Source organism: Phascolarctos cinereus, unplaced genomic scaffold (genome assembly GCF_003287225.1).
Source record: "Phascolarctos cinereus isolate Bilbo 61053 unplaced genomic scaffold, phaCin_HiC Scaffold_3;HRSCAF=262, whole genome shotgun sequence".
Classification (NCBI taxonomy): Eukaryota; Metazoa; Chordata; class Mammalia; order Diprotodontia; family Phascolarctidae; genus Phascolarctos; species Phascolarctos cinereus.
Genome location: NW_027555736.1, coordinates 136863951 through 136880912, shown reverse-complemented (window position 1 = coordinate 136880912; position 16962 = coordinate 136863951). Strand labels below are relative to the sequence as shown.

At 37.7% G+C, this 16962-nt stretch overlaps 1 protein-coding gene across 3 annotated transcripts in view; it reads right to left on the bottom strand.

Annotated features, from left to right (window-relative positions):
• The window catches only part of FAN1 (FANCD2 and FANCI associated nuclease 1), a 45138-nt gene that overhangs the window by 23799 nt on the left and 4377 nt on the right, over positions 1-16962 (bottom strand). For all 3 annotated transcript variants that reach the window (XM_078151180.1, XM_020968596.2, XM_020968597.2), the window contains 3 exons: positions 14459-15936; positions 10932-11072; positions 2632-2833 (listed from right to left, as the gene is read on the bottom strand). In XM_078151180.1, coding sequence (XP_078007306.1) covers positions 2632-2833; positions 10932-11072; positions 14459-15806 — 1691 coding nt within the window. In that variant the 5' untranslated portion in view covers positions 15807-15936. The remainder of the gene's footprint in view (positions 1-2631; positions 2834-10931; positions 11073-14458; positions 15937-16962) is intronic.

Below are 16962 nucleotides of genomic sequence, written 5' to 3'. Positions count from 1 at the left end.
AATTCTAGGGTAACTCATAGTCTATCTGTACCACCTGTCTCACACATGCACACACATGTACATGTATACGTGCATACATCCTATTTATGTATGTATGTATGGATGTATGTATATACATATACACATAAGGGGGGTACTGTATGTGTATAAAATATCCTTCTGTGTCTACATGTACACACACATATATATACTGATGGATAAGCTCTAACTTATCCAACTGCATGTCATGATCTGGGCAGTAGACATTCTTCATCCACTTGGTGTTTTTTTTTCTTTTGTGTGGATGAAGAGGCTCACTTCTTCTGAATGCTTATGGTTCTCCTTCCAGAAGCCTCTGCAACATTCAATTTAAAAAGCATTTGACATGTATTATCTTATTTAATTTCCACAATTATACTGTGAGATAGGTGTTATCACTAGTTTACAGACAAGGAAGCCCAGACTCAGAGTTTAATTGACTTATCAAAGGTCAGACATAGATCAAATGGTTTCTTTCCATTTCACTGTACTGTCACATCTATGCTTATCTCAAGGAAAACATAATTTATTTGAAAAATTCTTATGTAAAGTATTTCACGTGACCAGGCAGAGATGAGCTGCAATCTACATCAATGGAAGAAATACATATTGAAATTGGAGATCTGTTTGAGAATCTTATATTGAAAAATTGAATTCATGGTACTCTGAAAGTTGGACGTTACTGACATAAGGAGTGAAGTTAAAAAATATCAATGGGAAGCAGTGTTAGAAAATCCTAAACATTTCTTTTTTTTGGGTGGGGGGGGGATAGGCAATGGGGTTAAGTGACTTGCCCAGGGTCACACAGCTAATAAGTGTCAAGTGTCTTGTCTGAGATGAGATTTGAATTCAGGTCCTCCTAACTCCAGGGCCAGTGCTCTATCCACTGCACCACCTAGCTGCCCCTATTCTAAACATTTCTATAGTCTTCTTTGTTGCTTCAGGGGTTTCGTGGAACATTTTTCAGAGTTGTAAAACTACATTTAGTGAAAAAACCTACGTCTAAAGGTCAAAATATATTTAATCATCAAAACCTGAAGGGCAGAGCTCTTAAGTGAAACAATATGCCCATGGTCTTAGAATTTTCACACACATAGGTTACTATGAAAACAGCACAAAATGTAAATTGTCAGAACTAAAACCATTTTCAAAACAGGGATTCCTTATACACATCTTTGTCTGAGGTTTTTAATGAAAAAATCCATTTTATTTTCATTTGGGGTAGTAAGTTGTATTTCTATCCATGTATCCCTAATGTTAAAATATATTTGACGTGTAATAAATATCGATTAAAAATATTACTACAGGGGGCAGCTAGGTGGCGCAATGGATAAAGCACCAACTTTGGAGTCAGGAGGACCTGAGTTCAAATGTGACCTCAGACACATAACACTTCCTAGCTGTGTGACTCTGGGCAAGTCATTTAACCCCAATTGCCTCACACACAAAAAAATTATATATATATATATATATATAGATAGATAGATAGATAGATAGATAGATAGATATAGATATATAGATATAGATATAGATATAGATACACACACACATACATATATAACTACAGAAAAAAGTTTCTTGGGCATTCATGCTCAGGAAAGGTAGTATATTAAAATATTAGGGCTATTAAAGATCTGGACTGAATCTTTTTATACTAAAATCACATGGGAGTATAAAAATTTCTGTCAAGATAAGATTTCAATATATTAATTACAAGTTATAACTCATCAAAGAGTTTGTCCCATTTGTTTTACTACTTTTTCTTTGACAGGAATTAGTATCATGCATTATTTATTTAACCAGATGTAATTTCATCATTGTAGAGAACTCCAAGTGAGGAAACTATTTTCACTGATAAAGACATAATGAAAACTACTTCTCAACTTCTGCTCTTAAGAGTTCCCTGGGGCACTGAGAGGTCAAGTGACTGATCCAGAGCCACACAATTAGCATGTGTCAGAAGTGGGACTTAAACCCTAGACCTTCCTGCCACCGAGACTGGTTCTCTATTTACTATGCCATACTGCTTCCTCTGTTACTGTTCTTTTGGAGGCAAGTGGGGTTAAGTGATTTGCCCAGGGTCACAGAGCTAGTAAGTGTCTGAGACCAGATTTAAACTGGGGTCCTCCTGACTCCAGGGAGGATGCTCTATCCACTGCATGCATAATCCAGCTGCCTCTACTTCCTCTGTTTTTGAAAACAGAAGATCTTGCCTCTCCTTTGAAAAACCTACAGTGTTAAAAGCAGGCCTGCGCTGCCTGTAGACTCAAGCTAGGAATGGTCGTATTCGTAATCTTTTTTTTTTTTTGGCTAGGCAATGGGGTTAAGTGACTTGCCCAGGGTCACACAGCTAGTAAGTGTTATGTGTCTGAGGCCATATTTGAACTCAGGTCCTCCTGAATCCAGGGCCGGTGCTCTATCCACTGTGCCACCTAGCGCCCCCTCATATTTGTAATCTTAAGAAAGAGAAATTAGTTTGTTTGTTTGTTTTTTTCATTCAAGCCAGTTAAAATAAGCACCTGACTTATTCAATAAATATAGTGTGTGAAAGGATTATTTCTTTAACTCATAAAGGCAGTTGGAAGTTTTTAATGCATTAAAATACAATGGCACCTTTTCAAAATCACTGCACCAATGCCGGGCTGATTCTTGCCAAAACTGAAGACTGAACGCTGTTTGGCCAACCTGAGGAATGTGTCCACCAGTTGCTGCTTCTGTCCACTGGGATTTGTCAAGTGAAATGTCTTTGCTAAGGTTTTTAGCTCAGGAGCAGAAAGCAGTTCAAGTACTTCTAAGAGTTCTTGTAATTCAGATTCTAGAGAAGTAAGAAGCATAAGCATTTAAAGTGGAATAAGTATTTAAATTTCTACAAACATAACCTCTCAACAACAATCTCATGGAAATTCTTTCCCAAGAGCATCTACAGTTTCCAGCTCCTTTGCTAGTGGGACATAATTTTTAAAAAGGTAAAAAGGATGGTTCTTATCCTCTAATGATATAGCAATGGCTAACAAGGCCAAGAAGGCATCTACTCTTTCCAAGAATCAGCAGAATTTTCTTCACCAACAGCTAGGCTATTCTAACAAGTGAGTAAATAAACTAAGTTATATAGTGTTACAGGACATCAGATGAGGCTCCACCTATTAAGTCTCTCCTCCCTAGGTTTGCACAGTGCCTGAAATTCTACCTTTAGAGTTTCAATTCTTTGACCCTTGACAATTTGGTCTTCAAGAATCACATATATCTATGTGAACACACACACACACACACACACACACACACACACACACACACACTCCCTTTCCTACCAATTAAAATTCTCAAACTTAGTGAAAGCTCTGAGGAACTGAGAATATTTATTCAGGTGAAAAAAGACATAGTTAGGTGGATGATCTTAGGAGAGAGTGTATGATACCTGTCTACAAGTATTTGAAGGGTTATCACATTTTAAAGGAATTAGATTTATTCTGCCTGTCTCTAAAAGGAAAAACTAAGAGAAATGGGTGTAAATTGCAGAGCAGAATATTGAGGTTTGATGTTAAAAAAAAACCTTTCTTTCCAAGAAAGGAATGGGAAGCCTCAGTAGGGCAGCCTCTCTAGTGGGCTTCAGAAGGCCGGATGACCACTTGGGAGGGAAGGAGGAAGGAAAGTAAGGGGTAAAGAAGAGAAGGAAGGAAGGAAGAAAGGAAGGACACAAGCATTTATTAAGTGCCTACTATCTGTCAGGGGCTGTGCTAAGCACTTTATCTCATTTGACTGTTCAGGTATAGGTTGGGCTTAAGAGCCTCTGAGGTCCCTCAAAGGCTGAAATGATTAAATTCTGATCCTTCATAGAAATATGAAGAGACCAAATCCACCTCAGATTCTGTGATTCTGTAAAGTTCTATTGTTGTCTAGTTCCCAGTTTTGTTTGTTTAATTATAAGAGTTTCTCATTCAAAGGGGAAGGAAACAATCATGGATCTATACAAAGTCATCTATTAACTACCAGTTTTGCGCACTAAACTAAGTAATGAGTTACAAAATTAAAATGATCCTTTTACTAATTAATAAAAATAATTCATTAAAATGATCATGTGGCTTACAATCTTAAGCCTTAATACTTTAAGAAGCCATTTCTTCCTTGTGGGTAATTCCACCTACTGATACAGACATCAACAACAATATCAGTCTTCATGAATTGTAGAGCCAACCCACTTCCACCTCTGCCCTCCCCAACCTTTCAAAAAGAAGCAGAGTAGCCAAGACTCTAAAGAAAAACCTTCCCAGAAGTAGATAATGTCTGTACTCCAGGCCTTTTGAACTTCCTAAGTGCCCCCCAAATCTGTTTTCTACTGACATAAAGTTTAAAAAAAATAATCAATCAACAAACATTTTGAAAGGTTTACTATGTGCCAGGTAACTGGTAGGGACTGAGGCAAAAACACAAAAAGCAGTCCTTACCTTCAAGAAACTTATATTCCAAAGGAAAAGAGAACATGTAAATATATATGGATATCTACCATGGATATAGAAAAGAACATTAGAGGGGAAGGCTTAGCTGCTGGGGATCAGGAAGGCCTCCTGGAGAAGGTGGCATCTGAACCAAGTACTGAAAGATGCTGGGGTGAAGAAAAAATGTTTTAGGCATGGTAGATAGCCAGAGCAAAGGCACAGAGGTGGGAGACAAAATCATGCACAAGAAAAGCAAGTAGGATGGTATTGCTAAATCACAGAATTTATGGCAGGGAATAATGCATAAAAAAGACTGGAAAAGATTCAGATTGTGAATAGCCTAAAATGTCAAATATAAGAATTAATATTTGAATCACAGGTAATAAGGAGCCACTGGAGTTTACTGAGCAGGGGGTTAACATGATCAGTTCCATACTTTAGCAAAGTCACTTTGGTGACTTTAGACTATGGATTGGAATGGGGCATCTTGAAGCAAGGAAACCAATTACAGTTATCCCTTCCACATTGAGACTTTCCTCATTGCAGTTTCAATATATCAAGAGTCAGCATAAGCAATTAAATGGGAATTTTTTGGGAGTTTTGTGGAAGCTGCAGATGACACGCAAAGGCCCAGCAGATAACACAGAAAAAGTTTAGAAACACAGAAATGCATAAAATATATGTATAATATTGTAAAATATCAACATATTTTATTTTTAATACCATACTAATTCAGACTTCTCTGGTACAAAGGGAGGGCCAAAAATTTTTATGCAGATTTTCCAGAATGCAGTGGTCACCGCACCCCAATTTAAACACAAGTTCACCTCCACGCTGAGGTATCAAAGTAAGAATTAATAAGATCCAAATGGATGTGTGATCTCATCACTTCAAGAATTACCTCCAAGGAGACATATTGTAATCCATTCATGCTGTCCATCCTGTGTGACTCTTATCAATGTCATTCTGAAAGGTTGCCTTGGGGTTTCATTCAACATGCTGAAGGGCCTTCCTTACTCTCTTCCAATAATGTAAGTGGAGCACTGTGACCTTCCACATGTCATCCCTTGCTACTGCCACATGATCAGCCTCTAGCATGATATAATTTTTTGATAATATGCTTTACTCCTGTCCTCCTTCAGAGTCACACATTGGTTATATGTTGCAATCTGTTCACACCCACCATGTTCCTTTCCACTGCCTTCTGTGTGATGTTCATCTTTAGTTCTTTTGAGGCAGTGCTGTTCCAGGTCTTGCTGCCATATAGCAACATTTTTAAAATGTTAGCATGGAAAAGATGGGCCTTTCCTCTCAAAGGGAGTTTGGGGTCAGTAAAAGTGCCCTTCAGTTTCCTGAAAGCAACCCAATTCTCTCTCCTCTTCAATGCTGGGTCCAGCTCCTTGTCCATCCATATGGTCTATTCCAGGTATTCATACCACTGATCAAGCTCTACAGGGTGTCCATTCAGATCCATGTTGAAAACTAGACAACAGACATTTCATTCATCTAATCCAGGGGTGGGGAACCTGTGGCCTTGAGGAGACATGTGGCTCTCTAGGTCCTCAAGTACAGCCCTCTGACAGAATTCAATTTCACAGAACAAATCTCCTTAATAAAAAGATTTGTTCTGTAAAACTTGGACTCAGTTAAAAGGCTGTACCCGAGGACCCAGAAGGCCACATGTGGCCTCAAGGCCGCAGGTTCCCCACATGTGATCTTATCTTTCTTGTGTGATGAGCAGGCCAAACTCCACTGAGTGATTACTGATCTTTTCCAGGAGGTTCTGCAATGTCTTGCAACTTGATGCAATAAATACAATGTCATCTGAAATCAGGACCATCCGGAAGACCTAACCATCCAGAGGGAATTTGTGCTGGTGCTCCTCTAGCATGGTGGTAAATACTTTGGCAAGCATACATTTTTTTTTATACATCACCTGACATTTACTATCAAAAAGTCACCGAACAGCATTACTTCCATTTTTACATCTTCCAAGGAATATTGAATTATGTAATATACAGATGGGAGATACTTTGTGGTAAAACAGCCTGTAAGGTGGTATTACATTCTACTGAGTCAAATGTCTTCTCATTATCCACAATAAGCACAATGAGATCTTACATTCTCCATATCTTTCAGTCAATTGAGAGTTAAGATGTCATTCATTATTGAATATCCTCTGAGAAGGCCTAATGGCTAATGGGATGGAGGTCCAAAAGGAGATCAGAGAGTCATGCCTGAATCAGATTTAGAGTAAGCACAGCTGGCATGGGCACTTCCTCAAATGAAGGTTCAGGGACAAACTCACCAACCAGAGAAGAGGTGGAAGTTTTGCTACCATGAAGAGGGCTACTGGGGTGGAGATCCAGAAGGAAAACCTGGGAGTCTAGACTGAACCAGATTTGGAGAAGATCTCAGAAAGTACTAAATATAGCCATCTTGGAAAGAACAAGTTCAGTTCTAGATGCCTCCAGGGGGCTCCAGCAGGGCAAGGGGATGCTTCTCACATCATGGCTTTCTTTTCTCTTCCCCCAAACCCTAGGCTGCCTACACAGTCATGGTGGGGCCTGCTGGGAAGAGCAACAGACTGTTCATACTGTTTGAATAAACTGGAAATCACTAACTGTAGTACTTCCTGTAAGATGGATGATCATCAGGCCTTCCCTCTGCCCTTCCACTGTACTGTCTAGACTTCTGGCACTGCTGTCTGCCCTGCTAATACACCCTAAGAATCCCTGGATCTTGCCATCCACCCAGTGATGCATCCTTAGGACTTCCAGGCCTTTGTATCTGACATGAAACTGAACTGTTCTATATGTGTTGTCTTCCCTAATTAGACTGTGAGCTCCTTGAGGACAGCGAAATCCTTACTTTTTCTACTTGTATTCTCAGAGTTTAGCCTAAGTGCTTAGCACACAGCAAGCACTTAATAAACATTTTTTCTTCCATTCACTCAATATTTAAGAAGATGAGGAGGTGGTAAAAAGTAAAAGGCAAACTTTAGCAACATTGTTGATTTCAACTTGGTTCAAAATTAAGGCTTTTTTTTTTTAAGGCAATTGGGGTTAAGTGACTTGCCCAGGATCACACAGCTAGTAAAGTGTAAAGTGTTTGGTCTGAGGCCAAATTTGAACTCAGGTCCTCCTGACTTCAGGGCTGGTGCTCTATCCACTGAGGCACCTACCTGACCCAAAATTAAAGCTTTTAATTCTACTATCAAGAGTGGTAAGAGTAGGGAGGTGGAGCCAAGCTCGTAGAGTAAAAGTAGGCATTTGCTTGAGCTCTCCCCCAAACCCCTTCAAATACTTGTAAAAAATGACTCTAAACAAATTCTAGAGCAGCAGAACCTACAAAGACAGAGTGAAACAAATTTCCAGCCCAAGACAACTTGGATGGTCAACAGAAAAGGTCTGTTGCCCCGGGCTGGGAGAGGAATATAGTTCGGTGTGGGCTACACTGCCGGCTCAGTAAACCTGGAGTAGACCTCAGAGGATTGAATCACGGACAGCTGTGGTGGTTTCCAGACTTCTTAACCCAAAACACTGAAGACAACTCAGAAGGTCTGTGGGAAAGGTCTGTCAGACTTGGGTGACAGGAGCGTAGAACAGCCCTCACCCTAGCGCAGCCTCAGGGTGGTGGCCACAGCAGCAGCAGCTTGTTTCCAGAGCTCTTGGCCCACAGATGGTGGGGTGATCCTGCGGCTAATCAGAGAGTTGATTGTAGGGATCTCTTTGCTGGTGATGAGACAGGATTCTCTTGCTTTGCCCATGCTTGGGTCTGGGTCCCTGGGGCGAGGAGGAGCACTGGCATGGCAGAGCTTGTGACAGCAGTGGAGGATACCCTCCTCTCATTTCCAGGGCAGAAAAGAGTGCCTGTGGTCACTCACAGACCAGAGCACGGGCCAGGAGAGTAGTAAACACTTCTCCTTACACCTTGGAAGAACTGAAAACTTACAGGTCCCTAGAAGTATCTCTGAAAACAACAGCACAAAACCCCTGAAGCTTGGGACAGTACATTCTCCACAATGGAAGCAGAGCCTGCCTTAACAAAGAGTTAAAAAGTCAAGTGACTAGTTGGGAAGATGAGCAAATAGAGTAAAAAAAGTCAGACTACAGAATCTTACTTTGGTGACAAAGAAGATCAAAACATACAACCAGAAGAACACAACAAAGTTAAAGCTCCCACATCCAAAGCCCCCAAGAAAAGATATGAATTGGTCTCGGGCCATGGAAGAGCTCAAAAAGGATTCTGAAAATCAAGTAAGAGAAGTAGAGGAAAAATTGGGAAGAGAAATGAGAGTGATGCAAGAAAATTATGAAAAACAAAAGTGTGCTAAAGGAGACCCAAAAAAATGCTGAAGAAAGTTAACACCTTAAAAAACAGACTAACCCAAATGGCAAAAGAGGTCCAAAAAAACAATGAGAAGAATGCCTTAAAAAGCAGAATTGGCCAAGTGGAGAAGGAGGTCCAAAAGCTCACTGAGGAAAATAAATCCTTAAAAACTAAAATGGAGCAAATGGAAGTTAATGACTCTATGAGAAATCAAGAAATTATAAAACAAAACTAAAAGAATTTAAAAAAAAAAGAAGACAATGTGAAATATCTCACTGGAAAAACAACTGACCTGGAAAATAGATCCAGGAGAGATAACTTAAAAATTACTGGACTACCTGAAAGCCATGATCAAAAAAAGAGCCTAAACTCATCTTTCAAGAAATTATCAAGGAAAACTGCCCTTATATTTTAGAACCAGAAGGTAAAATAGAAATTGAAAGAATCCACCGATTACCTCCTGAAAGAGATCCCAAAAGGAAAATTCCCAGAAAATATTATAGCCAAATTCCAGAGTTCCCAGTTCAAGGAGAAAATATTGCAAGCATCCAGAAAGAAACAATTCAAGTATTGTGGAAACACAATCAGGATAACACAAGATTTAGCAGCTTCTACATTAAGGGATCAGAGGGCTTGGAATATGATATTCCAGAGGTCAGATGAGCTAGGATTAAAACCAAGAATCACCTACCCAGCAAAACTGAGTGTAATCAATGAGGGGGAAAAAATTCATATTCAATGACATAGAGGAATTTAGTGCATTCTTGAGAAGCCAGAGCTAAATAGAAAAACTGACTTTCAAATACAAGACTCAAGAGAAGCATGAAAAGGTAAACAGGAAAGAGAAATCATAAGGGACTTATTAAAGTTGAACCATTTACATTCCTACATGAAAAGATCACATTTATAACTCATGAGACCTTTCTCATTATTAGGGTAGTTGGAGGGAATATATGTAGACGGGGTGAGTTGGAACATGAAGGGATGATGTCTAAAAATTAAGGGAGAGAGGAATGTACTGGGAGAAGGAGAAAAGGAGAGGCAGAATGGGGTAAATTATCTCACATAAAACAGCAAGAAAAAACTTTTACAGTGGAAGGGAAGAGGGGGGAGATGACAAGGAATGAGTGAACTTTCACTGTATTTGGCTTAGGGAGGGAATAACATACACACCCAAATGAGTATGGAAATCTATCTTACCCTATAGGAAAGTAGGAGAGAAGGGGATAAGAGAGGGAAGGGCAGATTAGAGGGAGTAACCAGAAACAAACACTTTTGAGAAGGGATAGGGACAAAGGAAAGAATAGAATAAATGGGGGCCAGGATAGGATGGAGGGAAATATACTTAGTCTTTCACAACATGACTATTATGGAAGTGTTTTTCATGACTGCATACGTATAGCCCAAGTTGAATTGCTTGCCTTCCCAACTAGGGTGGGTGGGGAGGGAGGAAGGGAGAGAATTTGGAACTCGAAGTTTTAGTAATGAGTATTAGAAATTGTTTTTGCATGCAATTGAGAAATAAGATACACAGGCAAAGGGGTACAGAAATCTATCTTACCCTACATGAAAACAGAAGGGGAAAGGGATAAGAGAAGGGGTGGTGGTGGTTATAGAAGGGAGAACAGATTGGGTGAAGGGGGAATCAGAATGCAGGCCATCATGGTGTGGGAGGAGGGGAGGGATAGGGAGAAAATTTGGAACTCAAAATTTTGTGGAAGTAAATGTTGAAAACCAAAACTAAATAAATTAAATTGAAAAAAAAATAGTGGTAAGAGTCTCTAAGGAACAGCTCAGAATCCTGACAAAGGAAGAAATCAAGAACAGATAAGTACTTCCTTTTTGTGGTACTTGCTAATGCAAGTGTTCTTAAGTTATTTTTCTCTGTTCCAAGTATAGCAGCATCAACCAGGATCATATAACAGCAGACAGCCTTTAATTTTCTCAGCATTCTTAATCTGGGCTTTGATCAATCTCAGTTTCAAATGATTAATTATCCCAAACAGAAGACTGAAACTGCCAATAATTCAAATAACCAAGAAATTAATTTTTACTGATTACCAACCAGATGTACAGTGTTGTAGTTATGTTATTCTAAAAGCAATTCAGACATTATGCTCATTTCACATTTCTTGTTACTAGTCATACCTGTCTGCAGAAAGCCTACTTGCTTTAATTCTTCAATCACTGATGATAAATCTTGGCCAATCTCTCCATAATCTATCTTGTTAGTTTTTATCCAAACTTGCTTGCGTTGAAAAAGTCTTACATATAACTTCTGCCCATTTGCTGCAGTGATTAAAAGGGAAAAAATATTAATTTTCTTCATAAAAATAATGAATATTGTAGATTTAATAATAGCTAGCATTTATATAGTAACTACTATTTGCCAGGTACTCTGCTAAGTGCTTTATGAATACTCATTTGAACCTCACAACCATCTTAAGAGGTAGGTGCTATTATCTGTTTTACAGGTGAGGAAACTGAGAGAAAGACTTTCTTTATTTTCCAGGAATGTATATGCAAATATGATCTTTGAAGTGAAAATGTTTACAAGATTGAATTAAAGTACCTCTTCTAAGAAATCTTTTATCTCTTTTTGGAAGAGATGACAGGAGGACAGGGTTTTGTGCCAGAAAGGAAGTTAGAGATCCAACTCTCTTTTTTTTTTTGGTGAGGCAATTGGGGTTAAGTGACTTGCCCAGAGTCACACAGCTAGTAAGTGGCAAGTGTTTGGTGTGAGGTCATATTTGAACTCAGGTCCTCCTGACTTCAGGGCTGGTGCTCTATCCACTGCACCACCTAGCTGCCCCCCCCCAACTCTCTTATTTTACAGATGACGAAATTAAGGCCTTTTATTTCAGGTACAAAGAATTCGTTTTTTAAGAAGGAATATATTTATTCAGATTAAAAGAGTCTCCTTGGGAAACATCATTGAGCATAGTGGATAGGGCCCTGTACCTGAAGTCAGGAAGATATGGGTTTAAATCCTGCTCTGTACATTTACTAGCTGAGGAGGCAACTCCTCAGCTGAATCACCTATAAAATAACAGTACTGGATTTGATAGCCTCTGCAGTCTTTTGTACGTCTATGATTACATTCCCATTTGACTATTTCTGAGTTCCAAGAATTGAGTGACGTCATTATATCATAACCTAACCCCAACCTCTCCTTGCCTACTGCTATTTTCCTTGAAAGGGATCTTTCTGACTCATAAAGTATTAAGCTAATCTTCTTTGCCTAAACAATTGCTAAGTTATAATACAGTCTAAAATTATAACAAGAATCTTCCTTTTCAACTTTGCCACTAAACTAAGAAAAGGCAAGCCAATTCTTTCCAACAAAAACTAAAAAAGAAAAAAAATCCAATTTTTACAACAGGACCTTTAAAAACTCAACTACAGTTACTTTATGGCATATAATTAAGTTCTTTCGATATAAAAAACTCAGAACATACAAACATTACTACCCAATTATAGAGCTTAATCTTCTAATTTCTAGTACAGCTTATCACAGAGGTTCTTAAACTTTCATATTGCTGATCCCTTTAGCAGTCTGGTTAAGTCTACAGAATCTTTCTCAGAATAATGGGGTTGGTTTTTTTTTTTTAAAATTCACAATTGACAGAAATACTAGATGTCAGATGTTAGTGAAAATAAAGATGTAATTGTTTAATTGTTTTTTCCTATCCAAGTTCATGGATCCTTGAAATCTATCCAGAGACTCAAATTGGGCTATTACAAACTTACCTTCAATTTTTATAAATCCAAAACTGAACTGTTGTTTTTTTAATTGTTAGATTAGATATTGGCTTAATATGTAGATATTAGATATTAAATTAGAAATTACACAGTCTAACTAGATTAGATTTTTGTCCACGAGAAAAATCCATAAATTACAAACCAAAGAAATGGCTAGTTTTGAACAAGAATTGCTCTAGGAATCAGGATACCCTAGTTCTAATCTTAATTTTTTCACTAACTAGTTTGTAATCTTGGCAGGTCACATTCTCTGGGCCTCAGTTTTCTCATCTGCAAAATGAGGTTAAACTATATTATCTCTACTGTTTTTTAGAGCTCTAAGATTCCTACATAGGAATTAGCAACCACATTCCTTTCTCATTTTTATAAAAGCAACAAAAACAATTAGCAATGGATTTCAAATAACACAAAGAAATATGATTATAAAAGATTTGCCTTTGAGAGAGGTGTGTAAGAACTAAAACATGTAGAACTTTCATTAGGGAAAATGATCACACTTCTGAATTATAATGAAGCACATAACCCAATAACTATTCAAACTGAATTCATGATAATTCTCATTAATTCAGTCTGCACCAGACTGTAGAATTCTGAATATTGCTGATAGGATAGTAAACTTGACATCATTATATCCTTTCTTCTATTGTAAGTAAAAGAAGGAAGTAGAGAGGGATGCGGGGTAGATAATATGGAACAATTATTCTCCAAAGAGATGTTTTTATATGCTAAGATATAAAATAACTAGCGAACACTACAATGATCACCACACAGAGACCTACAATAGAACTCTTGCTCATCAGCAAGATTTAAATGTTATTAGCCACTTGTATGGCATCTATGCAAATGTAGGTAACCTGTATGCTAGAGGCTAGCAAGGCCAAAGTCACCTTCTGCAACTCTAGTGAGACCTGTTTCCTGTAGGCATTTCTTTTATGTAACAAATCTCAAAGTGACTTTTCCTTCAAATTTGGACTATTCAGTTCTAGATACAACTGACTTCCCATGAAGAGAGGCAGGTTGTAAGTTTAACAAACTTATTTTTATTACTGTTATGACTCTGTACTTCCCATTTCTTTTTCATCTTTACTTGAGAATAAGTCCAATGATCCATGCAACTAATATATTTGCAAAAGGAGATTAAAAAAGAACAGCAGACTTCTCCCCAACTTTTTTTTTCTTGCTAAATAACAGAACGTATACTTTTCTAAGGGAGATTGCTCTATTTTTTTAGATTTTTTTTGGGCAATTGGGGTTAAGTGACTTGCCCAGGGTCACACAGCTAGTAAGTGTCAAGTGCTGAAGTCAGATTGGAACTCAGGTCCTCCTGACTTCTAGGCCAGTGCTCTATCCACTGCACCACCTAGCTGCCCCAAAGTTTAGACTATTAGGCCCATGGGGGCCACCATTAGATTTCTTTTTTTGGGGGGGGGGCATGGCAATGGGGTTAAGTGACTTGCCTAGGGTCACGCAACTAATAAGTGTCTGAGGCCATATTTGAACTCAGGCCCTTCTGACTCCAGGGCCAGCACTCTATCCACTGCACCATCCAGCTGCCCCTAATTGCTCTATTTTTAAAAAAATCTTGAGTCTGTTTTATGTCAAATGTTTTATATCACTTAATGAAATGAGGCTTTCATCATAACCACACTATCATCTATAAGACATGCAATGCTACAGAATTAAGTATTACTAGATACAAGGACATTCCCTTACACATGAAGTCCTATGAATAAGCTATCTTAAGAAGCTACAATCTATTACATAAACACACTTTTGTTAAGATTCTGAAAGCAAATGTGACCCTAAAAGCACAACTACACTCAACTGACAGACACACGGTAGAAGCTGGTACAACTGAAACAATTCTTTCCCACCAAGAAGAAACAGTCTTTTGGTTTTCTCTCTTTGAATACCTGATAGTTTATAAAACTTTGTTAAGATTTCCATATCCTGTTCATCAAAGAGCTTCAGATCATCTTCATTCTCAAAAACTGCTTTTAGTACCATAAGAAAATTCCTAAGATAATATGGATGTTCTGAAAAATCAGAGGTCAAGTCCAAGTTACCACTACCCTGGTTTACTTTTTCTGATTCATCATCAGTTGGCTCCAATTCTTCACAGGGCTCCAAAAAAGCAGAATCATGAATGATTTCATTTTTTAAGTCAATGTGACTTTTCTTCTGAAGTGTTCTTGTGTTATCCCTTTCAGAATAAGTATTTACAGGACTATCACATTTCACACCCAAATTAGCTGGTAGGAAAGCATTTTGGGGCCGCTGAATTTGGCCTTCTGAGGCAGCAGTCATTATTACTTGATTATATCCAGTTGATTGTACTATACCCTCTCTACTTTTGCTACCCACAACTTCAAAATTCTTCTCTGTGCTAAGAATATTCTCTGAAGTTGACAATTTACTACTACAAGTTTTATCTATAAAATCAAGTGTGGGTACTGATAGTTCACATTCTTGTGTATCAGCCTGACTTTCATTTTCTAATATTTCTTCATCTTCTAAGGTATATTTAGAAGCAGTACTTTCTTTAACAAAGCATCCAAAAGGCTTTTCAGAAACAATATTTTCCTTTTGAGATCCACTTCCCAAAACCTGATCTTCATCCCCATCTGTGGCACAGTTGGCTTCTACTTCATTAATAGCTAGTGGCATCAAACTTTGTGTCCTCAGAACTTCACGTTTCTCTAGTTTCTCATTTTTAGCTACCAATTTTCTAGCTTCTACGTATCGTCTGGACAATTTTGATGACAGGCTTCCTAAGGGAATAATTTTCATTGTCTGAGGTTTCAATTCTTTTCCACAGCTGCTTACTAAATTATCACTGTTCTTAAAGTATGGACTAGTTTTCTGTATCATATCATTTTTTGCAGAATCACTTTTGATGGGGCTCAAACCTATCTGTGGAGGTAAAGATTGCTTTAGAGGTGTATACCTTGTGTCTGTTTTGGCTAAATTAGCTGGAGATAGATTTGGATTTACTGAGATTTCAAATTCTGCCATATCAATTTTAATTACTTCATTATTGTTCTGCTGACACATTTCATCAATATGCCTATTTAAGTCATGTCTTGGCACCATTTGACTACAGATAGGACAAGCAAGTTTGGCTGGGGGCACATTGTTAAAAAATGAAATAACAGAATTGGATTTAAATAGCCCTTTTTTAGCCCTGGTTTCATTCTTCTGATTTTTACTTTTTGACAGACTTTTACGAAGTCTTTTTCCTTCAGGAGATTTGTCTGACATTTTAAGAACAAGAAATTATACAGCACAGCTTGCTTCATAAAAAAGAAAGTAATGTTGATGTTCTAATTTCAAAGTGATGAAAATTGGAATTGTTTTGTTTCATGTCCTTTGCCTGGACAATTTCTTCTTCCTACAAGTAAAGAAAAGATTTATTAGAAACATCTAGTAATTTAACAAAAGGAAAGAGATGAAAAAACTCAAATGTTTTAAACACTGAATGGCTTAGAGGAAGTCCACTAGATAGGAGATAGAAAGTTCTGCCTTTAGCCTCTAGTCTCATTCTGCCACCTACTAGTTGGCAGAAGTTGTGTGACTTCAGCAGCCTCTTTACCTAAGATTTTCTTTTTAAAAAAATATTTTTATTTCTTTGGTTTTCCTATCACCTAGATTTCCCACAGCATTCCAACCCTTCCTCCCTCCTAGCAAGCTACCCTTTATAACAAATAATTTTTTAAAAGAAAAGGGGGAAGAGAGAAAAAATTCAGCAAACCTATCAATGCATTGAAAAAATCTGATATTGCATGCACTGTTCCCCTCCTGTGGACCCCCTACATCTGCAAAGGAGTCAGAGGCAGTAAGACCTATTTTCTTATTAATATGAATGAGTTGGCCCAGGTGATCTCTAATATTATTTCCAGTTCTAAAATTTAATGATCCTAGATATGAAAATCAAACTGTAAAAACAGATGGCTTATTTGAAAGTTTTGAGAATCATAAGCTGTTTCATTATATCATTAATATTTCTTTTATTAAAATTTATTTTAATTTATTTTGATTTACCAATAATCACTTCCATACGCTTTTGAGTTTAAAATTTTTCTCCCCCTTACTCCCCACCAACTTCCCCAAGATGGCATACAATCTGATATAGGCTATACATTTACATTCCTATTAAACATATTTTCACATTAGTGATGTTGTAAATAAAAATTAAAACCAATAGAAGAAACCATCAGAAAGAAGAAACAAAACTCAACAAAAGAGAAAAAAAATAGCAATTCAACTTCCATAGTTCTTTCTTTGGATGTGGATAGCATTTTCTATCACGAGGCCTCTGGAGATGTCTTAGATCCTCGTAATGCTGAGAAGGGTTCAGTTTAACAATCTTTGTCATTGCATAACGTGGCTGTTATTGTGTACAAAGTCCTCTTGCATC